Here is a 27,690-nt window from a genome sequence, read left to right as displayed (position 1 = left end):
AGTAGTTGCACAATGATTTTCAATACACTCAATTGGTTCTGGTATTTGCATCATGATGTGAAATTATGTTGTGCCCTAAGGTTGCAGAAGCTGGAAAGTTTCCAATTGTTAGTGTCTTTTACTCAACCAGATCTTTTTGTTCAAAGTTGATACTTTTCAACTTGCAAAACATGTAGTTCTCTCTTTGGCTGGAGTCCCTGCAAAACAGATCCTGTGCACACTTTTGAAGTTAAGTTTAATACAGCAAAATCAATGGATGATTCCATTATATGTCAGAAGACAACAGTGCAGCTCAACTCCCAACTTCATTTCATTGCAGAATTTCTGGCAGCCAGGGGTGTGGCTCTTTGGATGTTTTCAGCGTGTATTTGCAGAGTCTGGGGCAGTGGAGGAGGAAAGCTTGTACAACATCCCCAGCCACCACACAATAGCAATGAATCTCCTCCAATAACAGGCAGTAAGATGCCAGTCTCATCAAAGCCTGGTTCAGTTCATCAGAAGATGTTGTTTGCAGAACCACCCTTTTCAAAGTGTTGTGGTAATTCTCAGAGATAAAGTTGACCTGCTCCACCATAAATGTGAAGGTGTTTAATTCTATACTAGCCATTGGGATATCAGGCTGCAGGATTTGGGGTATTTTCTTAGCAGGGACTGTATGGTCCAATTCCATGTCCACAGAAAGAGTTGGGTGTCTCTTTGCCATAGCAATCCACATCTTAGCTGGGATGGGTGGGTTATATTTATCCATACGCTCACACTGTAACTGAAGGAATTTCAGTGGTGGGCGCTTGGCATTCAGCAGCTCTGCAAGGACATTTTCTGTCAGGCTCGCATAAAACAATCCCAGAGCAGATAGATTTGGGCAATGCGTCAGGGCCTCCTGAAGGGTTTCTGAAGTCACCTTACACACAAATGTCTTATTATTGATGAATAAACTCTCCAAACATGGACTTCTGCTGGTGACAAGTTGAATGGTGCCATCATCCAATGTGAAAGGCATTTTTCGGAAGTCAATGTGTCGGAGATGTAAACAAGAGTCTGTTTTGAATAAACCTTTGACACTTTGCAGCAAATCCTGTCCAGAATAGAAGAAAGGATTTTCGCCAGTGCACACTATGGAAAGACTCAAAAGATCCGTTCCTGATTCAGGTAGGTTGTGCAGAATTCGGACAAAGTTCTTGCGATTTGCCTCCAAAGACTGATTACACAAAATCTTCAGGTATTTTACGTTATGCTGGAACTGTCGGCATACATGCACATTCTGGTCATTTTCATCTCCGGAGTCACACCTGACATCAAAAGCACAGCAAGCTGTTAGTACAAACATACCTCGGGAATAAGGCACAATCCAGAGAAAAAATGGTGAATGGAATGTGCTCCTGCTATAAGCCTGAACTACAACATTGTAAGACTACATGCAAATGGCTGACTGCTCCAGCGTTGACTACTGTAAACTAGGATCAAACGGGGGCTTAGTAAGGATTTAATCATCTCAAAACTGCGTTTACAGACCAACAGAAATGCCATTTCAGGATCATGCACAAGCACTGATCTAGCTTATTGTATGTGAACATGAAATGAAAAAGGATTAAATAGGGCCACAGAAACAGACTTCACTTTGCCCAGTTAATACTTCAACAGTTCCCTCTGGACTGGAAACAGAATCATCGAATTAATCACAATAGTCACATGTAACTAGAGTGCATAGAGATGATCATAGAATGATACAGCACAGAAAGTGGCCATTCAGCCCATCATGTCTGTGCCAGTCCCTTGAAAGGGCTATCCAACTAGCCTCACCTCTGGTTTCTTCTCCATAGCTCTGCAAATTTATTTAATTTCTTTTTGAAGATTACTATTGAACTTGCTTCCACCACCATTTGTGCATTCCAAATCGTAACAATTCGCTGTGTGATTTTCTTTCCCTCTTGTAGTCTCTGGTTCTTTTGTTAATTACCTTAAATTTGTTCCTCTGGTTGTTGACCCTTTTACACTGGAAGTAGTTTCTCCATATTTACTTTATTAAAATTGTTTTTGATTTTGAACACCTCTATCAAATCTCCCCTTAACCTTCACCGCGCTAAGGAGAACATCCCCAGATTCTCAAGTACCTCTTTTCTGCTGCCTCTCTGAGACCTTGCTATATTTTCTAAAGTACAGTGCCTAGAAATGAACACCATAATCCTGCTATGATCTAACCAAAGTTTTACAAAGGTTTAGCCTAACCTCCTTGCCTTTGCACTCTATACCTCTATTCATAAAGCCAAGGATCCTACAGACTCTCTCAGCCTGCCCTGCTGCCTTCAAACATTTGTGAATATACACCAGTAGGTGTCTCTGTTCTTGACCCCTTTTAAAATTGTATCATTTAGTTTAAATTAATTCTTTGTTCTCCCTACCAAAATGCATCGCTTCACACTTCTCTGCATGAACTTGTACCTGCCACATAGCTGCCTATTTTATCAGTCTGTGTCTCTAACTGCTGGGTTTATCACTCTCTCCTCTTTTGAACAGAGGTATAACATTTGCAATCTCCAGTCTTCTGGTAGTACTCCGACATCTAAGGGGCCAGAGCCTTTACAATTACTACCCTTACTTCCTTCTGCAATCTAGGATTATCACATTTGGACTGGGTGGCTTTTCTATCAGCCAACCTTTGAAGTATTTCCTCTAACTATTTTTATCTTATCCAAATTTCTCTACCATCCCCTCCTTCATTGTGACATCTGGAGCAACTTCTTTAGTGAAGACAGATGCAAAGTATTCAGTACATCAGCCATGCATTCTACCTCCAAAAGAAAATCTCTTTTGGTCCCTAATAAGTTCCTACCCGCAACCCTCTGCTTCTTTTGACAACCCTTTTACTATTTATATGTTTATTTAAAAATATAGGATTAGCTACTTAATTCCCTACTAATCTATTCTCATACACTCTCTCTCTCTCTCTGCCCCTCTTATTTCCTTTATCAGCTCTCCTCTGTACTTTCTTTATTGAACTTGGTTCTCTCCTATATTATGAACTGGACATTTATCATAAGGCTTCTTTATCTGTTTCATTTTAAATATTGTATCTTGAGTTATCCACGGAGCTCCAGCACGCAATGTCCTTCTTTTCCCCTTCTTGGGAATGTATCTAGTCTGTACCTGAACTCTCTACTCTTTGAAGGTCTCCCACTGCTCTTTACAACCTGATCCGGATCTTCTTCAACTCAATGAATTTAGCCCTTCTTCAGCTGAGTACTTTTTCCTTGATTTTTCTTTGTCCTTTTGCATAACTATTCACGACCTAATGATATTGTGATGACTGCTTCCTAAACGTTTCTCCATTGAAACATGCTCCACTTGACCTACGTCATTCCCCATAACTAGACCCAATATTGTTTCCTTCCTCACAGGACTGGTATCATATTAGGTTTAAACTCTCCCATTATCGCTAAAGTAATGCTTGCAAATTTGCTCTAATATCTCCTTCCCATTATTTGGTGGTGTCTTGTATACACACAGCATGGGAGGTCCTCTATAGTTCCTTAATCCTAGCCAAATAGATTATGTCCTTCAACCCTCAAATATATCATCCTTTGCATGAACTTTTATCAATACTGCTACTCACCCACAACATTTTTTTGTCCTTATCTTTCCTTTAATACCTTGTAGCCAGGCCTCCATTATTGCCATGGCATAATAATCCCATGTGGCTAACTGTGCCCGTAGCTCACCAACCTTAGTTATTGCACTGTGTATTTACGTACATACATTCCAAACGTGCCTTAATTGGCTTTGCATTTCTACCCTGTCTGATCCCTCATATTTCTGAACTATTCTATAATATAATGCTGCTTGTCTCTCCCAGCACTCAGGGCACCTTGTATCTCCTACGTAATGGTTCACCTGGCACTACTCCCACTTAGCTTTAAAATATTCCAGGTTTTTAATTTCACACATGGGAGTAATAAATAATGCAGAATCTATTCCAACACTTCCAATCTGGACTCTCAGAATTCCTTATTGCTCAATTCACAAATATTCACTTTTTCACCTTTCAAAACATGCAGATCTCTGCTCAAACAGGACATTTGCCAAACCGATTCTGTACATGTTTTTATAGAGAAACTTTATAAAACAGAGTGGAATCAGTGAAGTAGTCTTTACCTAGGACACACCCTGTAGGTAAGATCCTGTCAATCACTTTATTTAGCTGATTAAGAGCTCTGCTCTAAAGTTCCATATACAACTGCAGTAACATTGCCACCAAATAAAATGACTACAACTTTCACCCACAGCCATGTATTTAATTTGTGCTTTATTTCAGATATCCTGTCATTTTTTTTGTGATGAGATTTTTATCAAACAAACTCCATGCCACGTGTATCTATTTTAACCACCATCGCCACCCACCCCCACCACCAAACAAAACAAATCTATATTTTTACAAGAACATGTTTAAGAGCATCAATGCCTGTTGGATTTAAGGTGTGGCCGTTTCAGATCCATGAGGTCGGAAACCTCAGGGTAGATATTCCAGATTCGGCAATGCTGCCGAGCAGACATGGTCACAGTGAACACACTTGTGTGCATTTTTCCTGGGCAAAAACCTCACCTGAAAATGTACGTTCATTTTAGGTTGCCCAAGGCACAGGGAGTTTGTGGGTGCGATACAGGGTGAAAGCAGTATTTCCTAATGTTAGTTGCAATAAAAACACCAAATTACCATTTGGATTGTTGAGCAATGGAATCTGTGGAGGAATTCTGGCCCATTTGAAAATGCTGCCCTTGATCTGTTGGTATTTGGAGCCAAGGGGCACCTCAGGGTGTCAGCCATTGCTCAGCAGTAGCACTCTCACCTCCAAGTAAGAACATGTCTATTTACGGTATGTAGCCACAGGATGTATGTCACAACGAGTTTCCTTTCAGTCTGTTGCAGCCTCAATAAGACAGTATATGTAAAGTACTCAGTTGGCCTTTCAGCTCTATTACACATGCACATATTACTGCAGGGCAGGCTTTGTTGGTAGCACTTAAATATGCTTCTAAATGGCACAGATTTATGCTACCCCCAAAAATATGCTGCCAAGAAAAGCTAGGTGTATACTGCATTTTCATGGATGGTGCCTTGGGTGGAATCTTCCAGATCCTAAGGAGAGGGTTTCAAGGTTAGGCCAGGAGGATTTTCTGAGAAAGGCATGGCGAGTCAGTGCACATCCAGAGGCGAGTCAGCGCCTGTAGAGCTTATCGTCCAGCAGCAGGTAGCCAAAGTACATCATTAACTGCTCATTTGTGGGCTCATTGGGGTCACTGCTGGGATATTTCTGCTGAATCCTGCTTGCCTAGCAGCCGGGCCTGGGGAGCTGCATGGCCTCCAACACTAAACACCCTCCCACTAGAGCCGCAGCCATCAATGGACCACAACTGCTGCTGCTGGCTGAGCTTTGGAGAGGTTTCCCCTCCATCAAGGCAGCACAATAATACAGGGAGTAAAGCACACGGCCCATCAAGCCTACTCCACTATTCAATACAATCACGACTGATCTTAGGCTATAACTCTACTTTCCCACCCACTCCCCATATCCCTCGGTTCCCAGAGACACCAAACATTTGTCTATCCTAGCCTTAAATATAGTCAACCATGGAGCATCCACAATCCTCTGGGCAGAGAAGTCCAAAGATTCACAACCCTTTGAGTGAAGAAATTTCTCCTCTTCTTGGTCCTAAACACTAATCCCATCCTGAGACTGTGTCCCCATGTTCTAGATTCCCCAGCCAGGGAAACAGTCTCTGAGTGTAGACCCTATCAAGCCTCTTCAGAATCTTATGTTTCAATGAGAACCCCTCTCATTCTTCTAAACTCCAAAGAGTATAGACCCAATTTATTCAGCCTCTCAGCATAAGGCAACTCTCTCCTCCCAGGAACCAACTTTGTGAACTTTCACTGAACTGCCTCCAATGCAAGTATATCCTTCCTTAAATATGGAGATCAAAACTGTACACAGCATTCCAAGTGTGGTCTCATCAAAGCCCTGGACAATTGTAGCAGGACTTCTTGATTCCTGCCCTCCAGCCCCTTGCAATAAAGGCCAAAATGGCATTTGTCTTCCGATTTGCCTCACAATTATGGCTACCAGTTATTTAAGTGAAGCAGATAGCTCTTCAGAGGGCGCCTGAAGATGGACATGCCCTTGTGTTCCCCCTCTGACAGTGGCAGCACCCATCTCTGATCGTGAGGTTGCCATCCTTCCAAGACTGCAGGCTCGCTGATTCGGCCTCAGGAACCTGCCCTTTGTCCTTAATTGGATGGTGGACCTGGAGGTGGCCTCTTAATTGGCTGCCTCTGGGAAGATCTAACAGGTGACCTGACAGTCAGACTGAGGTCAGGACCCAAAAATGGTCCTGATTCACACTCATAGCCTAAGGGCAGAAGATTCCACCCATCTCTGTTTTTCCAAACTTCCGGGTCATAACAACAGCTGTTCGGATCTAGAATGCTCTGCCTCAAGGGTGGTGTAGAGATTCATTGGTAGCTTTCAAAGGTGAATAGGATACATACTTGGGAAAAAAAATTGCAGGGTTATGAGGTAAAAGCAAGTGAGTGAGACATCTCTTTCCAAGAGTCAGCACAGATAGAATAGTCCAAATGGCTTCTTCTGTGCTGTATAATTTTATCTATACATTTTGTATCTGTTTTACAGGAAAACAATACATATAACAATTTGAACAAATGTGTAATGGGATGAGGGGGTTCACTAACTACCAACGAACATTCAAAACAAAATAAAAAGGTTTTATTTGTTCAGTGAGAAGCATGTTGTAAAACTCTAATCCAGTATTTAAAGGGCTATCTGCAAACAGACAGTATGAAATGGCTTCAACCCATGCGGAGAGAAAAGTCCAGCAGAATGACTACTCACCTCACTACAGTATAATACCACACAGCAGGAGAAACAACAGCCTCTGCCCATCTTCTGCAGACCTGCGAGGCTGAGTGCCTGTCAGGCACTGACAAGTAGGAAAATATCAATGCCAGGATCTCCTCGGGGATTTCCATTCATTTGGATTAGCTTGCCCGCTAGTTAGACACAAACTCAGCTCCTTGGGAGATGGCAACCGTGCACAGGGGTACCTTACAACAATAAAGACATTAGTTACTGCAGGACTGTTTCCAGACCATGTCTGAATCTTTCATTTTACAAGATGAGACTTTCCACAGCGAGAACTGTAAGGTTGCACAGACTATTTCACCTACTTTAGAATACCCAGGGCCAAGCAATGAGCAGTTGGCAGGCTGTAATTCAGTTGACAGGCACTCCTCAAATCCAGCTGATAGAAATTTGCACATTGTTATAGGTTACGAGCATACAAATTAGGAGGAGTAGGCCCCTCGAGCCTGCTCCGACATTCAATAAGATCATGGCTGATCTGAATATAATCTCAACCCTACATTCCTGCCTAACGCCGATAATCTTTCACCCCTTTGTTAATCAAGAATCTATCTAGCTCTGCCTTAAAAATATTCAAAGACATTGCTTCCACTGCCTTTTGAGGAAGAGAATTCCAAAGACTCACTACCCTCAGAAAAAAATTCTCCTCATCTATCTTAAATGAGCAACCCTTTATTTTTAAACAGTGGCCCCTTGCTCTAGATTCTCCCACAAGATTCTCCCACATCCTCTCCACATCCACCCTGTCAAGACTCCTCAGGATCTTAAAGGTTTCAATTAAGTCACCTCTTATTCTTCTAAACTCCAGCAGATACAAGCCTAACCTGTCCAGCCTTTCCTCATAAGACAACCCACCCATTCCTGGTATTAGTCTAGTAAACCTTTTCTGAACTGCTTCTAATGCATTTACATCTTTGTCTAAATAAATTTGTAAGACTCTCAGCCTTTTATGCAATATACCTGCAGGTCGTCCTGAGCATTATTTATTAATATTGTGCCTCTCCCGTGAGCTTATCTACTATCAAATCTGATCTTATATGAAGGAAGTACAATAACAGACCGACACAAATTTTCCAATATGTCATATTTACACTGTTGATGATATTGGGAATGTACGTTGCCAGGATGGAGCCTCGCCCTCCATGATTGGTTAACGGAAACCACAGGTGTGGCCTCCATGACTTTCCGTCCATTAAAGTTAATCAACAGAATTGTGAGGAATGTGCCCTAGACTTACTGATTTGTGCACTTGATGAACAAGGCTACATCCTGGCAGCACACATTCAGGAAATTACACATTGAACACAAATTGACCAATCTAATGCTTTAACAATTGAGATTCACACTCACTCAAAATTACCATGTGTTATCTCCCTGACTCAGAGTGGTTATACTGTAATGTGGTGCCTTTGTTGTTGTAAAGGTTCTGTTCCATCTACATATGGTTAAATTTAATATATAAACAAACAGTTTGAAATAGTCAGGCAGCATCTGTAGAGACCGAACCAGAGTTAATGCTTCAGGTTGATGACTTTGCAGCAGAATTTGAGAACACATTGCTTGTGGCCAAATTAAACATTTGAATGCTTCAGTTAGATTCAAGACTATAGTTCATTACTGGGAAGCTGTTAGCCTAAATATAAACCCCATCGCCCCATGTAGATTCCAGAGTGATCTCCAGGTATCCATTGTTCTATGTGCAAGATTCTGGTGTGCAGACAAAATAAAAGCTCACAGTGGCCAATCAAGTGGAGGGGACTCTGAGGTACAAAGGGGTCAGAAGGTGAACATTACAGTGGCCTGAGTTTTGAGCATTCAGCGTTGTAAGCTAGGATAGCGTGGCCACACAGTTTGGTAACAGGAGTTTTGGCACATGGCATTTTGTGATGTTTATTTTTCATTCATTCAACAACTGATATACTTTGGCCCAGAATTTGCTATCATAATAACGATGAGGCTGTCAATGCTCACCATTAGTACTGGCTAAAACTGACAGCCTCTTCTGGCATCTGCATATGCATAGCTAAAAGACAGAAACCTGGAAGTTGTCAGTGATACCTTGCCCCACAAAGGCTAGGTGTTGCAGTTTTTGCCAATTGAAACACTACAGAAATCACTGTTAAAGTGTGAGCTTAGACTAATTACCAAACTAGTATCGCACTAAAGGCCTATGAAAAACTTGAGTCTTGTTCAATAAGGAGTACTTTAACTAAGCTTTTAATGACGTACTAAGTCTAATTGCTGAACATCCCTGGTTCTGAAAAATCGTTAAGTGTCATTTCCTAAGGAGCAAATTGTTTGTTGCAGATTTAAGAAATAAGACTTTTTTTAAAAAAAAAGCTTCCTCCTTAACCCCTTGTGTATATTTCAATGTTTATTTTGCTTTTTGTATAATGATATAAATGTTATTCATATTTCATTTTTTTAAGCTTCCAGCTTTGTCATCTGTGGGAATTCTTCAATTTGATTGGTCACTGTACACTTCAGGTCCACAGAAGACACCAAATTCAAACTGGCAGCGGAAAAGAGGAAGTCTGTGCTCTGGAGCCCGCAAAAACTTTCAGGGCCGTTTTTCTCAAGGTCAGCAACAAACACTATCCCTTTGCTGCAGACATCAAAATCTGGGGCAATAGATTGATTTTAAGAAACAGTTGCGTATCTACTCCACTGTTCATTAGTGCCCACCTTAATTCTACACTGCAGCTGTGAATCATACAAACCTCCAGGCGAGGCACAACAGTTCTACTGTCACTTAATTCAGAAGTATCAATTCAACAATATATCTCCCTCCTCAAAAGACAGTAAATGTGTACACACCAATACTTCCAACAGGAGACTCAGTTCAATAGCTCCGCCAGAAACAGTTAAAAAAATTACAAAGTCACTGGTAAATGCCTTGATACAAGGTTTCAGCCTTGCTCCATCATTCCTGATCTTCAAGATAACAAGCTTATTCTTCATGGTGTTGTTGGGAGTGTTTTTTGCCTGTGCTTCTTGTAGCTGTGCTGGCTTAGTCCACATTCATTGAAGAGCAGCCATTGTCTCTTTTGTGCACAGGTTGTAGCTGTGTAGCTATAGAAGCTAGGTTGTTGCACTTTGGTTAATTTTACTCTTTAGTTTGAAACACTTTTCATTACCACACTTAGATATGCATGTCTCTATCTCCACTAGAGGTCACTAAATCACTTCTCCAGCTCGCCAAAGATACTTCTGGCTTTCAACATGGTCTCCAGGCTTTCTCCGATCTCAGGTAGTGATTTAATTACTTAATTTGCTGAGTTTCAGACCATCCTGTGCACACAGTTCATCATAATCTTTCAATACCCGGGAGCCACTTCACTCCGCAGCACGCCAGAGCTTTGCTTACTACCATTTCTAACATTTTCAGTCACCCCATTCTCAGGTAGGGATAAGTAATTCAGCAACCTGATGTTTATTTATTTTTGCTGTTTCCAACTTGAGTCTATTGGCACAACCTCATCATTAGCTCCCCCTGGCAGTGTGGGACTACTAGACCACTTTAACATGTCAGTAAGAAACATTTCCTTGCCTCCTTCACTGGCAATTTTGGAGTGTTGCACATTATTCTCTGCAGTTGCTCAATTCTTTTTCCAAACTTGGCTTCAAATGACTTGTGATCAATATTCAAAGTAGTACAATGTTAATTTTTCCAGGCACAGTGGCAATGAGTTTGTTTTCAATTTAACCATTATTTTTTCCATTTCTTTTGGGAATGGTGGAAGTGGCGGTGGGGGGGGGTCAGTTATCTCAGTTAGCTACACTGTGCTGCAGAATGACACCAACGGTACGGGGTCAATCCCTAAACTGGCTGTGGTAGTTCATGAGGGCCTGCCTCCTTGCCTTGGCCCATGTATGGTGCAGAGTGCCCCTCAAGTTATATAACCACTTGTTTCTCTCTGACAGAAAAGATGCCCATGCTCCTTCATAGACCATGAGTAATTACATTATACACCTTTGATTTTTCTGCATGATTTGTGTCCTAATTTTATTTTGTCTCATAGCCAAACTTATTTTTTGTGATACCATTGCTCATCCTATGTAACATCATGTTCTATCTTCAATAGCTCACTGAGAGAAGGGCTTACATCTGGGCAAGTCTAGACCTCCTTTATGTAGTTAGTCAATCTAAGAATTCTTTGGATCCTTCATTTGTAGCATCTGGTTAGACCCCATCCTCAGAGTGTTGAAGGCCCACATTCTTCCCTTCTTCTTCCTTTAACTTCATGTTATCCTGGTTCACTCTGATACCTTTTTATTAGCATTGCTTCCCTGGATCCTTCAGTTGCTGTGGTCCTGTTCATCTGTAATCTAGTTTAAAACATCACCATTAGAACAATAATCCCCTCCTGACTTTCTTTTTTAAATGCCTCGTGTCTTTTGGCATTTCTACAGCTTGCAGCTTCCCTGAAAATACATTGTTGTGGAATCTCTGCAGCTCACAATGTATTTTCATAACAATCTTGAAATGATAGGCAGCAGATTCTTCAGCTAACAACTCACGCTAAGTTCAATTTTTGAGTTCATAGTGATGAATTCTTTCACTTTTGCTAGTTCAGCCAGAACATCGCCTATGGTTGAAAGTGAGTAGCAATTACTCTTGAGGACACTGTTAAGTGGCTTTCGATTAATGCAGTGTCCTTCCCTTTCATGCCACCATTACTGAAGACATCCCGTCGGTCTGGTATATTAACCAGTACAACTGTTCCACTAATAAACCCATTAACGTGCTTATCTTCAACTTCTTTCACAGCTAAAAATAGCTTTCTATCTGGAAGCAGGAACTTGGGATCAACTTGAACCAAGTAACATACAATTGTTAATTGTGCATTAATTGTACACAGGTAATGGGTATTAACTGAGGATCTACTTGTGCTTATATAAATAGGAGCAAACTGAAACTGTGATAGTGTGGGTAGGAGCTGCATGCTTGTAGTGTATATCTCTGTAAATAAAATTACAAAAGTGTATAAAGATTGGCTCCAGTTTACCTTCACCACTTGACTTTTTGGATTAGAACATGGTAGCAGAGAAAGGCTGCCGACAAGTGAAGGTTGGAAACCGAATCCCAAGGGGAATTGTGGGAAATGGCAGAAAGCAAGTAGAAATTCTCAGGGTATGGTTACCCTCCAATTGACTCAGTCTAAACTATATGATCAGAGGGAGAATGAAGTGGATAAGTGAACAAGGTATATCTCCCTACCAAAGAGTGAATAAGGTATGAACTTAGCATTGTAGCTTCCTACAAGAAATAAAATCAGAAGTAAATGTTTCATCGCCAGAACTTTCAAATGAGCAGCGAGGCATTGATTTTTAAATTCATTCATGGGATGTAGGCATCAGTAGCTAAACCAGCCTACCCCTAATTGCCCTTGAGAAGGTAGTACTGAGCTGCCTTTTTGAAACACTGCTGTCCATGTGGTATAGCTACACCCACAATGCTGTTGTGGGGGGAGCTCCAGGATTTTGACCCAGCGACAGTGAGGGAATGGTGATGTATTTCCAAGTCAGGATGGGTGACAACCAAGGCTGTAATGAGGTCAGGAGCTGAATGGCCCTGGCAGAACCAAAACTGAGCATCAGTGAGCAGGTTATTGCTAAGCAAGTGCTGCTTGATAGCACTGTTGATGACCCTTTCCATCACTTTACTGATGATCGAGCGTAGACTAATAGGGTAGTAATTGGCTGGGTTGGATTTGTCCTGCTTGTTGTGTACAGGACATAGCTTGGCAATTTTCCATATAACCAGGTAGATGCCAGCGTTGTAATTGTACTGGAACAGCTTGGCTAGGGTTGTGGCAAGTTCTGGAGCACAGATCTTCAGTAATATTGCTGAAATATTGTTAGGGCCCATAGCCATTGCAGTATCCAGTGCCTCAGCCGTTTCTTGATATCACGTGGAGTGAATCGAATTGGCTGAAGACTGGCATCTGTGTTGCAGGAGACCTCTGGAGGAGGCCAAGATGGTTCATCTACTCAGCACCTCTGACTGAAAATTGTTGCGAATGCTTCAGCCTTGTCTTTTGCACTGATGTGCTGGGCTCCTCCATCATTGAGGATAAGGATATTTGTGGAGCTGCCTCCTCCAGTGAGTTGTTTAATTGTCCACCACCATTCACGACTAGATGTGGCAGGAATGCAGAGCTTAGATCTAATCTATTGGTTGTGGAATCACTAAGCTCTGTCTATCATTTGCTGCTTATGCTGTTTGGCATGCAAATTGTCCTGTGTTGTCGCATCACCAGGTTGACACCTCATTTTTAGGTATGCCTCGTGCTGCTCCTGGCATGCCCTCCCGCACTTTTCATTGAGCCAAGGTTGATCCGCTGGCTTGGTTGTAATGGTAAAGTGGGGGATATGCTGAGCCATGAGGTTACAGATTGTGGTTAAGTACAATTCCGCTGCTGATGGCCCACAGCACTTCCTGGATTCCCAGTCTTGTGTTGCTATATCTGGCCAAAGTTTAGCCCATTTAGCACAGTGGTAGTGCCACACAACATGATGGAGGGTATCCTCAATGTGAAGATGGGACTTCGTCTCCACAAGAGCTGTGCAGTGGTTATTCCTACTGATACTGTCATGGACAGATGCATCTGCGGCAGGCAGATTGGTGAGGATGAGGTCAAGTAGGTTTTTCCCTCTTGTTGGTTCCTTCACCACTTGTTGGTTCCTGCTACCTCCACCACTAGCCAGTCTAACAGCTATGTCTTTTAGGACTCAGCCAGCTCGGTCTGTGGTGGTGCTGTCGAGCCACTCTTGGTAATGGGCATTGAATATTGTGTGCATTCAATGCTTCCTCCAAGTGGCATTCAACATGGAGGAGTATTGATTCATCAGCTGGAGGGGGGGGAACGTGGTAATCAGAAGGTTTCCTTGCCCATGTTTGATACCATGAGGGCAACTCCTTCCTGACTGTCTACCACTGTGCCGCCAGTGCCTCTGCGGGCCTGACCTGCTGGTGGTGATGGGTAATAGTGGTGTCTGGGACATTGTGTGTAAGATATGATTCCGTGAGTATGACTGTCAGGCTGTTGCTTGAATCGTCTGTGAGACACTCTGAAACCCCCAAATGCAGAGTCAATATGGCCACTGTCGTTTCCAGTGCCTAGGTCAATGCCGGGTGGTCCGTCCGGTTTTAGTCCTTTTTATTGACCTTTTAGAGGTTTGATATAACTAGGCCATTTAAGAGTCAACCACATTACTGCAGACCTGGAGACACATGTAGGCCAGACCAGGTAAGGACCTTAATTCCTTCCTTTATTAGTGAACCAGATGGGTTTTTAGTCTTTTAATTCTAGGTCGTTACTGCCGCGGTGGGATTCGAACCCCAGTATCCAGAGCATTCTCTGAATTACCAGTCCAGTGACAATACCACTATGCCACTGTCTTCCCTCCTGATGCCATTAATAATTTTCTAACACTAGTGAGAAACATCAGGTTTTGTTAAGGGAATACAATAACGTCTCAAAGTGAAGAGGCAGGGTTCTTGAAATGACATGATGAAGAGAACTCTGAGCAACAGAATGAAGATAATGATGAATCTGAATAAATTAAACCTGGTCACAAGGAGTTTCAGCTTTGTGCTGAAATTGTTAGTCATAGACTTATTTAACTGTACAGTATTAGATACTGCTTGCACTTCAGTATGTGAAACAGATTGGTTACAAGTAGTGAGAATCAATACAAATTAAGGAATATAACATTGCCATGTGTTATAAGTTTGGGAATGGCAACACCTTGAGGTCACTAAAGAGTGTAGTAATCTCTTGTAAAATAGCTGCAGTAAGCCATACTATAAGTACTGATGTGGTTTCTAATAAGACACCAGTGCTTTTCAGTCCACTTCGATGAAAAGGACACAAATGAAACTTGACACGGAGCATGATGCGGTCATTGATTTTGGAAAGTCAGTGGATCTACCTACCTTGGGCATTATTGTATGCCCGTAACAAAACCTGATGTTTCTCACTAGTGTTAGAAAATTATTAATGGCATCAGGACGGTTTCTAAGCAACAACCTGACAGTCATACTCACGGAATCATATCTTACACATGATGTCCCACACACCACTATCATCATCCCCACCAGCAGGACAGACCCAGTAGGGCTGCCGGCAGCACAGTGGTAGTCAGTCAGGAAGGAGTTGCCCTCGGAGTTCGGCTGGGAATGAATAACTCACCTCCTGACTCCCCAAAGCCTGTCCACCATCTACAAGGCAGAAGTCAGGAGTGAGATAGAATAATCTCCACTAGCCTAGATGACTGCAGCTCCAAAAATACTCAAGAAGCTTGGCACCATCCAGGACAAAACAGCCTGCTTGATTGGCACCCTTTCCAGAAACATTCACTTCCTCTACCACTGACGAACAGTAGCAGCTGTGCATACCATCTACATGATGCACTGCAGAAACTCACCAAGGCTCCTTAGACAGCGCCTTCGAAACCCACGGCTGCTGCAATCTAGAAGGACAAGTACAGCAGATACATGGGTATACTGTGGAATAGAGCCTTAGTCAACTAAAGTGTCTAATGGATTAATGATCTAAAAGTGCTTATATTGCAGTAAGGAATTGTATAAACTAATCATGCGAGGTATCTTCGAATTGTGTAAACTAATCACGCGGGGTATCTTCGAAAAGTTTGTGGTTACAACTGCGTCCTGTTTATGTGCTAGACAAAACAATGCTGTCCTGATTAAATCTGTTGATATGGTAATTTATGTAATCTTTCTGTCCTGTCCTAAGGTCACTCTATTCTATCTACATAGCTGTAGTTAAACTGTCTCCTGTCTTATCGTGAAATGTACCATCCGCCCGTAATTGTATTACCACGCTCGCCCTGTGTACATGCTAACCATGACATAACAGTGATTACCTGATGTACAGACCTTATATGGTATGAACTTCCTGTTATGAGCTGTATAAACAATGCTGGATTCTCTGTTTGGGGAGTTAGGTTGACTAGGAACCACGTGTGGTGTCCTGAGCAGCCTACTCCCAAGCATGCTTGAATAAATATAGTTTTGTTACTAACAACTCAGTATTCTTGTAGTTGTGTCGCGATTCGACAATACCACCACCTGGAATTTTCCCTCCAAGTAACTCACCATCTTGACTTGGAAATACATCGCCATTTCTTCACTGTCGCTAGGTCAAAATCCTGGAACGCCCTCCCTAACAGCACTGTGGATGTGTCTACACCATAGGGACTTCAGCAGTTCAAGAAGGCAGCTCACCACCACCTTTTCAAGGGCAATTAGGGATGGGCAATAAATGCTGGCCTAGTCAGCAAAGCCCACATCCCATGAATGAATAAAAAACGGAAATGAGAATCAGCAAGGGGAAAAAACTAATTGTCTTAAAGTTACAGCCAATTTGCTCAAAAGTTGAAAGTCCTGCTTTAAAATGCAGGCATAGTTGATGAAGAGAGTAAGAGGCTAATGGAACAGATTAGTGAGAAATCTGAAATCTGTATTTTAAGAAAAAATATCAAATGTTGCCTTGCATCTAAAGTCTTCTATTAGCACTTTATTGAGATAGTTGCCATGCATCTAAAGGCATGGGACAAAGGCAGAAATATTGTCATTCTAGACTTTATCAAACTGGTGACCAGATTTAGACTTTTTACAATATTTAGTAAGGATGAAACTTATCATTTGATCAGGGATAGTCAACATGGCTTTGTCAGAGGGAGGTCATGCCTAACAAATTTGATTGAATTTTTTGAGGAGGTGACCAGGTGTGTAGATGGGGGCAGTGCAATTGATGTTGTTTATATGGATTTCAGCAAAGCCTTTGACAAGGTCCCACATGGGAGACTTATAAAGAAGGCAAATGCACATGGGATACAAGGTAATTTGATGAGGTGGATTCAAAATTGGCTTAGTTGTAGGAGAGAGAGGGTGATGACAGAAGGAGGCTTTAATGACTGGAAGCTAGTGCCCAGTGGCGTACCACAGGGTTCTGTGCTCAGTCCCCTATTATTTGTCATTTATATAAACAACATAGGTGACTATGTGGGGGGTAGGATTAGTAAATTTGCAGATGACACAAAGATTGGCCAGGTGGTTAACAGTGAGGTTGAGTGGCTTGGGCTACAGGAAGATATAGATGGGATGGTCAAATGGGCAGATAAGTGGCAGATGGAATTTAACCCTGAAAAGTCTGAGGTGATGCACTTTAGAAGGAATAATTTGACAAGGAAGTATTCAATGAACGGAATGACACTAGGAAGTTCTGAGGAACAAAGGGACCTTGGTGTGTATGTCCATAGATCTCTGAAGGCAGAGGGTCAAGTTAGTGGGGTGCTGAAAAAGGCATGTGGAACACTTGCCTTTATCAATCGAGGCATAGATTACAAAAGTAGGGAGGTCATGTTGAAGTTGTATAGAACCTTGGTGAGGCCACAGCTGGGGTACTGTGTGGAGTTCTGTTCGCCACATTATAGGAAGGATGTGATTGCACTGGAGAGGGTGCAGAGGAGATTCACCAGGATATTGCCTGGAATGAAACATTTAAGTTAAGAAGAGAGGTTGGATAGACTTGGGTTGTTTTCATTGGAGCAGAGAAAATTGAGGGGCGACATGATCGAGGTGTAGAAGATTATGAGCTGCATGGACATGGTGGATAGGGAGCAGCTGTTCCCCTTAGTTGAAGGGTCAGTCACGAGGGGACACAAATTCAAGGTGAGGGGCAGGAGGTTTAGGAGGATTGTGAAGAAAAACATTTTTAACCAGAGGGTGGTGACGGTCTGGAATGCACTCCCTGGGAGGGTGTTGGAGGCAGTTTATCTTACATCCTTTAAAAAGTACCTAGATGAGCACTTGGCACGTCATAACATTCAAGTGGTCAATGGGTCAAGTGCTGGTAAATGGTAGGTACATCAGGTGTTTCTCATGTGTCAGTGCAGACTCGATGGGCCTCTTCTGCACTGTGTGATTCTGTGATTCGGTATATAAGATCATGTAGAAATGGATAGGGGCTAGACCTGAGCCACTAGCTAATTTTTTTAAACTGATAATTGAGGGGAATTTGCCAATGATTTGTTCAGAGACATGGGTGAACACGTGAAATTCATGGTCATAAATACTATATTTGAAAGTCCTTTCAGCAATGGATTTTGTAAAAGGAATCATGCAGTGATTGATGAAATGCTGCACAAAATTTTAGCTGATCAACCAGACTGCAAGGTGACAATCATCCAGGCATGATTCATGTAGAGAATTCACTCAGATGGTTGAAAGATTGAGTTCCTACCTACTAGTCTATGTACAATATCCCAAACTGCCTTCAGTTCTGTATAACAGTCCTCCTGCTCTAGAAGGTACCAGCAGTTCGCCTTTTTTTCTGCACGTTTGAATGCTTTGCAAGCAAGTTGACAGGCTTTCATCAGGGCTGAGATACCTGAGAGAAATCAGAGCATACCAAGGCACTGTTTAACCATCTGAAACAGGCTTCAATTCAGAAGATTTAGTACATTATAACAAAAGATCATGGGGAATAGATGTCCTGTTAAGCTAGTACTTATCAAATATAGCAATCAAATTGTTAAGTCTCATTCCTCACGATTAACCAGGATTAAATCTTGGACTCTGAGCTGCTGATAGAAGCAAACAAAACACCAAGTGCTTTAAGTGCTCATGTGTTTTTATGATGAGGGTTCTGAAGTACAGAATGCAGTTGACCAAGAGCTGGATAGTGGTAACGTGAGTCATCTTGACACACACGACACAGTATTTTTTTTATTCATTCCTGGGATGTGGGCTTTGCTGGCTAGGCAAGTATTTATTGCCCATCCCTTGTAGCCCTTGGGAAGGTGGTGGTGAGCTGCCATCTTGAACCACTGCAGTCCGTGTGGCATAGGTACACCCACAGTGCTGTTAGGAAGGGAGTTCCAGGATTTTGACCCAGCGACAGTTAAGGACAGCGATATATTTCCAAGCCTGGATGGTGAGTGACTTGGGGGGGGAACTTCCAGGTGGTGGTGTTCCGATCTATCTGCTGCCCTTGCCCTTCTAGATGGTAGTGGTCATGGGTTTGGAAGGTGCTGTCTAAGGAGCCTTGGTGAATTCCTGCAGTGCATCTTGTAGATGGTACACACTGCTGCTCCTGTGCGTCGGTGGTGGAGGGAGTGAATGTTTGTGGATGAGGCTAAAGGCCAATAATCCAGAGTGGGTATTCGGGTGACATACATTCCAGAGAGATTGAATAAGTGGTGGGATGTGACAATTATGTGATAAGCAAGAGAAGCAACTGGTAAGTTTCAATATTGATCGCATGTCCAGGATGATGGTCAAGAAGGGAAGTCATGGACTGGCAGAATTGGGTGGAAGAGTAGAGAGTAGGAAAGCATACTGCCTGTACTGATAGTGGGTCTAGAAGTGACTCTGGTGTAAGAAAATGATTACTTACTGGGGAAGAGCCTCTAATAGTGCAAAAGGGAGTAGTAGGAGCTCCGATAGCTGACATAAAAGTGGAAGGGCCATAATTTAACTAGGTTAGGCAATGAAATAAAGGCCAAGAACAGTCTCAGAACAGAACTTCCTATGACTATGAAGTTTTGGTGGCTACCAATAAATGTGAGGATAACCTAATAACAGAGCCAAAACAAAGTGAGTTAGATAGTTGGAGATATTTGGTACCACAATAAACGCTAAGGATCAACCAGCTTTGTCACAAGAGTTTTGTACTAGAAAAAAGGCTAGAAAATAGGACTTGTAAAGCTAAAGCGAGGCTAGTTGCTAGGGGTTTTGAAGAGTGACTCTGTGATACAACTGTTAGAGTAGACTCTCCCAGAGCTGGAACAGTCATTGTAAGTCTTTCTGGCTCCTTTGACCATATGTTCATAGGAGCATAGATCAATCGTATAAAAATTCCAATTCTGCAGGCTGATACTTTTCAGAGTGATGTGCTTCTGAAACCACCCAAAGAGGCAACAGATGCAGAAGGAAAACTATGGAGACTAAACAAATGTGTTGATGGCCTGAATGATGCCTCCAGGATAAGGTATGTTTTGGTGAGATCTGTTTTGCTGAATATAGATTGTATTCAGCTAAAAGCAGAACATTTTATTAGCATCATAAAGGAAGTAAAGACGACACTATTTCAGGCATCTTGATTTGTCGATCTGTTAATTCCTTATGAATATTGTGGAATTTGAGAAGCATCTTGTTAATAAGGTTAGAGCAGAATTTAAAATTGGCTGTCAAGCTTGTGGGACTATCAACTATGTTGGTTTAGATATTAAGTAAAGTAGGTCTAGAATACAGTAATTTCTCACTTAAAGTCTTCATTGCATTCTTTTAAATTGTGGCTTTAAATGAAACGGCTTTAAGTGAATCAGAGGTTCCCATAGGAATCAATGTATAAACTGGAGCTAGATCCTTTTGGACATTTCTCATCTGGAAAAACTAATCACATGTTGAAATACTGTACATGTACAGTACTGTACATTCCTAAAAGAAATAACTTGTAAAATAAATCATTAAATACAAAAGATAAATACGGTATAAATTCAAATTAGTTAACACTCACCACTCTGCCTTTCTTCTTGGACAGTCCCTCAGGTTTGAGAATGACTTGCTTCCATTCTGCTTTAATGAAGTCCAATGCACCATCTACAGACACTGTCACTTGTGGGACAGATATTGCTTAGAGGGCCAGGTAGCTGAGTTCTTTGGAAGTCTGTGCACTCTCTTCGACGCCCTGACTTCACCTCTGCATGCTCCCAACGAAGTCTCTCGATGTGTTTAGTGCCTTCCTAAATGAAACTGCTGCATTTTGGTCAGTCAGCAGCCAGGGGCTGCCATGAGTCAGTGGGGATATTTGAGCTCTTCTGGAATGGTTTGAGGGCATTCCGAAAGTGTTATAGTGCAGGTGGTGTATTGAGTGATAATGCCTCAATGGTTGGCATATTGAACTGGGAGAGGGCACTGCTATTGGACCGCCTTTCTTGCCACTAGATTTGAAGGATCTTGTGAAGGCACTGCTGATGGTGCTTTGAGGTGATTGCTGCAGGTGGTCCAGGTGTCAGAAGCATTGGTAGGACTGCAGGGATCACTGCTGCCCGGTGAGCCATGACCTTAGGATCAGGTTTGAGAACCTGGCCCTCAAATGCTCTTAATCTCAGTCAGCTGAAGGCTGAGCTGGCACATTGGGGGCAATGATGAATTTCGTTGTCAATGTCTGCCTTCATCAAGAAGCAGCTCAGAAGATACGGAGAGTGATCCACATTGTTTAAGATCTCACCATTGATCTTAATCAATGGGGAGAGGTGTTGTGCTTTGGGAGCTGGTTGGAAGAGGACCTTCATTTTCCAGGTATTTAGTGAAAGGCCCATTTTCTCATATGCTTTCTGAGATGAGTGCACATAAAACGTCTTCTGCATATACAAACTCGATGACTGAAGCTGGAGTGATTTTGGTCTCGAATTGAAGGCAGCGTAGGTTGAACAGACAGATACTGGTGGAGTTAATGGGACGAAGGACCAGGATCGTCAACGACCTTGAAAAATTTATCCAAGGACTGTTGGATGGTCTCCTTTTTCTTCTGTCGGTAGATCTCCTTGTAGCAGTTAATGCCATCATTGATTGCACGCTTCACTTTGGCACTGCGCTCTTTGTTTGGGTCATTCTCTGTGATGATTTCCATTGCCTCTTCAATGAGTTGGAAAGCTCTTGACAGTCGTTTTGTTGACAAAACTCGAGGGGGTGGTGTTTCAGTGCTAACTTCCTCTTCAGCTTGTTGACTCTCTAGTTGCATTAAATCTTCACTGGATGATTTCTCTCCATGGGACCCAAGCAGTTTCACCATGTCAGCCTCTTCCAATTCATCAAAGCCAACTTCCCTTGCCAAGGTGATAATTTCACGCTGAACTTCAGGGACAGTGTCATGTGATCGTTTGTGGTTGCTGGCACACTCGGTCTTCCCCTCTTTGGAGATATATGTTCTCTGTGGCATACGCTTCCAGGAAAGCCCTACCTCATCAAAGTTAAAGACTTGTTCTGGTGAGTAGCCACCTTCTTCAATAATTCTCTTCAATTGGGAAGGAAATTCATCAGCTGCTTCAGTAGCTGCTTCACCGGTCACTTTAATGTTGTGCAAACAGGAACGTTTCTTGAAACGCTCGAACCAACCACGACTAGCACTGAAACTTTCTGACTGTGAACTCTCACCCTGCTCATTCTGTAATTCATCATACAAGCTTTTAGCTTTTGATTGGATGACCATCAAACTAAGAGGCACGTTGCGCTGGTTTTGGTCTTTGATCCAGACTTCCAAAAGTCTTTCCATATTTTCCATGATGCTGCTTCTACTCCTACTTATCCTGCCAGCACTGAAAGGTGTAACACTTAGTGCACTTTTTTTTATTTTGTCAGCATAACCACGGATTGTTCTCACTGTCGTAGGAGGTAGGCCAAGGGCTCTGCCAATAGCCACTGCTCGTTCTCCAGCCTCAAAACGTTTCAAAACCTCCAATTTCATTTCTAAAGAGATAGTTTTTCTTGTTTTCTTAGCAACAGCAGATTCACTACCATCACTTGCTCGATGTTTTTGACTCATGTTTAAGCGTGATTCCAAGGGATTGAAGGACTAAATCACAAGCTTGAAACAATCTCGAACAATTTTAAAATGGCCCCCCTGCCTCCACCCAGAGGTTACAAAGTTGAACAAGGCCACACTCAGGGCTCCAAAATTAATCAGAAAATTGCAGTCAGATTCCTGAAGGGTAAGTACTGCACCATGCATTTTTCACCCAAACGAGCCCCTGAGCCAATGTAACTAATTTTACCTGCAGCAAATGCCTCTCTCAACGACTTTAAAATGGCCTCCCTGCCTCACCCAATGCAAAGCTCCATAGCAACCACACCTGGGGCTCCAAAATGAAAAGAGGATTGCAGAGTCAGGAACTGCACCTGTACTGCATAAAAGTGAGCATTCCAGGCTTCAATTTTACCCCTGGAAAAAAAAGAAAAATACATTGGGTATAGTGTTTCTTCGTGCAGCACTGTACTGCAGAGTTTTCAGTAAAAGCCGCTGTTGTCCAGAACACGATCGAACAGTCTCCTTGCACTCATTCCAAGGTGGCACCAATCAGTTCTTGCAACACTACGCAAGGCCCAGTGCAAAATGATGTTAATGCAAAAGTCAGAACGTTCGGCGTGCATACCGGCTCAGTATATTCACCACGTTAAAGCAGAAAGACACAATATGAAATAACTTAAAGCAGGGGCTTACTGTAACTTTAAGTCAATCCTATTAAAAGAATGTTAGTCCAGTCTGGGTTACTCGTGCTGGGTCATCGCAGAAAGATGAAGTTATATCTAAAAAAGAGTCAGAGCAATTGCGAAGATTAATTGGTTAACTGAACAGATTGTGGACTCAGTAGACCAGATACTAGTTTTAATGTTGACGTTTCGAGTCCTCATGACCCTTCAACAGAACTGAGTGAATCTAAGGAGAGGGGTGAAATATAAGCTGGTTTAAGGTAGGGGGGAGAGAAGTTGGGGGGGGGGGGGGCACACCCCCCCACCTTAAGCCAGCTTATATTTCACCCCTCTCCTTAGATTCACTCAGTTCTGTTGAAGGGTCATGAGGACTCGAAACGTCAACTCTTTTCTTCTCCGCTGATGCTGCCAAACCTGCTGAGTTTTTCCAGGTAATTCTGTTTTTGTTTTGGATTTCCAGCAACCGCAGTTTTTTGTTTTTATCTACTAGTTTTAATGTATTAGAATTAAGTGCTAGGATGAAACCGCCTCAAGTGGAGAATGTTTTAAGGACAGAACATGAAACTAGTCATTTTTAGCAATGCTTTACATACTAATCTGCCTTCTAGTGAGCTGGCTTCATAACATTGCTGCTGGGTGAAAATGGGAAATGTCCTTTAGCTACAGAAGCTAAGAAATAAAAACGACTATTAAAAGTGCACTGCTGAAACACTGTGGTGGCAGTGGATTTGGGATTCCATTTGTCAAATATTTTAAATGAGATTCTGTGTAACGGGAGTATTGAAGATAGTTTTATACCCATCGAATGTTATGTAGATAATAGTTCATTGTGGGATTAAATACACAAAGAGTGAGTGAGAACAGATTACAAATGCACCTTGCTGGTTTGAAACAAATGCTAGAGAGAAAGAAAATATCTAAAATTAAATGAATGGATGCAAGTTATCAACTGCCTCTTATGAAAAGTAATGCCTGGACAAAGAAATTGTTAGAGGTCCTAGTAGAGGGACATCTTGCAACGTTATGCTTTGTACAGAATATGGAGTTCCTTGATTTAGGTTGTTTTGAAAATTTAGTTGCAACTGCAAACTCTAGTTTTTAGTTAAAGAGAGAGAAGGAAATCGTAATTGTGTGCAGGGGGTGGGCATTAACTGGCGATTCACCTGTGCTTCTATTAAGTAAATATGTGGTGGCTCGGTTAAGAGGTGTATTTTTGTAGTATGTAACTTTGTAAATAAAACTTATAAACAAAGATTGGTTCCAGTTCTATCCTTCACCACCTGGCTTTCTGGATTAGGACACCAATCTCCTCTCCCTATTGACAGAATTATTGATCCAAGTTTCATTTCAAAAATAGATAGAGGGGAGAAACATTTCACCGTCAGTTAAATTGTTGATAACTCCACATAAAACCTGCATATATTTTGGCTGACAAACAAGCTGAAGCAGTGCAGTATGTCCAGCAGCATCTATATCCTAGTGAATATAGATATAGTAACACTGGCAGAACTGAAACCAACAGAACCTTACAACACTGAAGGAGACCATTCAGCCCATCATTCCTGTGCTAACTTTGAAAGAGCAGTCCAATTTAAGCCCAGAGCCCAGCTTCCTCCACAATACCCTGCAAACTGATCCTCTTCAAGTACATGTCCAATTGCCTTTCAAATTTCCTATGGAATTTAACACTCTCAGATACTGCAATCCCGATCTTACCAACCCTCTGTGTGAAAAATATTATCTTTATTTCCCCTTAGTTTTGTCAATTACTTTAAATCTGTGACATCTGCTGCCAACCAACTTGCCAAAGGAAACAATTTCTTCCTACTTTGTCTATCAAAACTCATGATTTTGAATAACTCCATTAGATCTCCCCTTACCCTTCTCTGCTCCAAGTATTTCGCTTCTCCAGTCTCCATATAACAGAAGTCCCTCATCCCTGGTATCATCCTGGTAAACCTCATCTGTACCCTTGCTAAAAAACAGGGCATCCTTTCAAAATTGTGGTGCCCAAAATACCAAAATTGTGGTGCAAGTACTCAAGCTGAGGTCTAACCAATAATTTTTTTGAGGTTTAGCAGAACTTCTTTGCCTTTGAATTAACACCTCTATTTACAAGGACAAGTATTCTGGATATTTTCCTTAACCACCTTATCAACTTGTTTTGTCACCTTTTAAAAATTTGTGAATATGTGCTTTCAGGTCCCTCTGCTCTTGAAAACCCTCTAAATATTACACTTTTAGGTTATACCCTTCTCCCATGTTGCTCTACCCAAAGTATATCACTTCATATTTATCTGCATTCTATTGCATCTGATATGTGTCTGCATGTTTCACCAATCCGTCTCTGCCCTCCTGAAGTCTACTGCTATCCTACTCAATATTTACTATGCTGCCAAGTTTAGAATCATCTGCAAACTTGGAAATTTTACTTGCAGGTTACTTGTACAAGAAACGCAACGGTTCTGATACCAATCCCTGGGGAATACTTCTCTGGTCAGAAAACAACTATTTAAACAATTCAGTTAGGTTGATCAGACAACATCAGACAAGTTCATGTTGTCTGTCACTTATCAACCCATGTTTCTCCAAGTGAGAGTTAATTTTATTTTGACAAAGGTCTTTCTTGGTTTTCCCACCATTAACATTAAGTTGATTGGCCTGTAGTTACCAGATTTATCCATCTCCACTTTTTCTTTTTGCAGGCTTTTCTAAAGTTAGTGTCTCAGCTGAACTCTGGTGTCTCCAGACTAGCAAACCCAAAACTTTTTCTCCTGACAATAAAATTTATCACTATCTCTCTAACTGGAGATGGTTTGGTTTATTAATCTGGAAGCATTGTAACTCTTTCGAGTACAAACCCGTTTCCATCTGTTTCAGATGAAGTTACATTGTTTCATAGTTTGCCATTGTGAGATTTGAACTCTTGATCTTGGGGTTACAAACCCAGTACCATAACCACTTACGCTGTCTCACTGTTTGGGAGCGAGCTAGGTTGTGAAGCAAGGTCTCTCACTATTTGAAAAATACTCATTCCATGCCTTCTCTGTCAGCTCCTTCAGTTCTGGATTGAATTTTTAACCATGTCACGCACACCCTCAAAGTTATCAAGACTTGGCAACTTTCCACTGTTGAACAGTTATTCCAACTGGCGATCTTTACACTGTTGCAATATGCAGAATTGAAGAAATTGTGAAGTAAAATGACAATGGCCGGATGTGTTTTCTGCATTTTCCCGTTCAATTTGGTAGGAGTGGGCTGAGTTAATGTTATTGAAGCAAAATCTAGAACTGTGGGGAAAAATGTTTTAATACTTTTTAAGAACACATTTGCTCATGACTTACTCAAGTAATGACAGCCTCAACAATAGGTCTAAAATCCCAATAAATAGTCTGATTCAGTAGTGCTCAAAATGGAAACTTTTCTAACAACCAGCTCCACAAGTGCTGACTATGCTTGAAGAAAACTGTCTCTTTTTCTTTGATTATTTCTTTCTCATTAGTGTCAGTTGGCTACAATCTATAGCATGCCAGCCTCAAAGTCAGAAGGATGCAGGTCAAGCCCCATCCCAGGGCTTAAGCAAGTAATCTAGAATGACATTCAAGTGCAGAACTGTTGGGAGCGCTGCACTGTCTTTCCTGATGAAAGATACTAAACTGAGATAAAAGCAAAATATTGCACATGCTGCAGATCTGAAATAAAAACAGAAAGTCATATTGGACTTGAAATGTTTATCTCTCTCTACAGATGCTGCCAGACCTGCTGAGCTTTTCCAGCACTTTCTGTTTTTATATTAAAGTGAGATCCTGCCTTCCTGTTCTGGTGTCTTAAAAGATGCTGCAGCAGCTGGGAGTGCTGCTGGTTTCCTGGTTGACTTTCATCCCTCAACTAAAGGAAGTTAACTAATGTTTTATCCGATTACAATGAATGGGACTTTGCTATTCGCACAATGGCTACTGCAGCATGAGTGACTTGCACTGCAACAGGAAATCATTGGTTATGAAATTAAAGATGCGTTTCATAAATGCAACTTCCTCTTTCCAGCTCCATTATTGCTACTCCTTCTCTGCCTATTAGGCATTAAGCCCGCACGGCCTTGTCTGCCCTCTTAAGATTTCATGGCACTATTTTGAAGAAGTACAAAGCTCCATCTTTCTTCAGTGTAACTCGCCTTTTCCCAGCCTATTTACCTGTCTCCCTTCACTTTGCTTCTATCTTTACCTCCTGCTTTCCCGTGAGCTCCCTCCCATCTTCCTTACCTCTGTTTCCAGGTTAGATTTGGTTGGGAGGGGGAGGTGAGGTGGGGTGGGGGAGGCTCGCAATAGGACCAGAGGCCACTTGTCCAGGAGGCGCCAACAACAACGAGCGCTGGAGAAGCAGTCTCCAATGCAAAAGGGAACCTTCCAGAGCTCAGGCCGGAACCAGCCGAGTCTGAAATGCGCATGTGCCGATCTCAGTCCCACCATGCAAATCGGCATCCTTAAAAACATAGGGCGGTCTCCGCTTCGCTTTGCA

General features: G+C 42.0%; 1 protein-coding gene across 6 annotated transcripts; it reads right to left on the bottom strand.

Annotated features, from left to right (window-relative positions):
- Positions 1-218: 218 nt before the first annotated feature.
- fbxl8 (F-box and leucine-rich repeat protein 8) lies at positions 219-27,570 on the bottom strand. 6 transcript variants are annotated; one of them, XM_041192593.1, is made up of 8 exons: positions 27,435-27,570; positions 26,142-26,465; positions 23,186-23,271; positions 20,483-22,906; positions 18,206-18,352; positions 11,202-11,261; positions 6,903-7,114; positions 219-1,289 (listed from the first exon to the last, which is right to left on the bottom strand). In XM_041192593.1, the coding sequence occupies exons 7-8, from the start codon at positions 7,037-7,039 to the stop codon at positions 311-313; spliced, it is 1,116 nt and encodes a 371-aa protein (XP_041048527.1). In that variant the 5' UTR covers positions 7,040-7,114; positions 11,202-11,261; positions 18,206-18,352; positions 20,483-22,906; positions 23,186-23,271; positions 26,142-26,465; positions 27,435-27,570; the 3' UTR covers positions 219-310. The 6 variants fall into 6 exon arrangements, 5 of the variants coding, with proteins under 5 accessions (XP_041048527.1, XP_041048525.1, XP_041048529.1 ...); XM_041192591.1 differs by lacking the exon at positions 11,202-11,261; XR_005943628.1 differs by lacking the exons at positions 6,903-7,114; positions 11,202-11,261 and having other exon boundaries at positions 1,171-1,289.
- Between the last annotated feature and the right edge of the window lie 120 nt (positions 27,571-27,690).

Source organism: Carcharodon carcharias, chromosome 7 (assembly GCF_017639515.1).
Source record: "Carcharodon carcharias isolate sCarCar2 chromosome 7, sCarCar2.pri, whole genome shotgun sequence".
NCBI lineage: Eukaryota > Metazoa > Chordata > Chondrichthyes > Lamniformes > Lamnidae > Carcharodon > Carcharodon carcharias.
The sequence above is the reverse complement of the archived record's forward strand: the minus strand, read 5'-3'. Positions and strand labels throughout refer to the sequence as shown.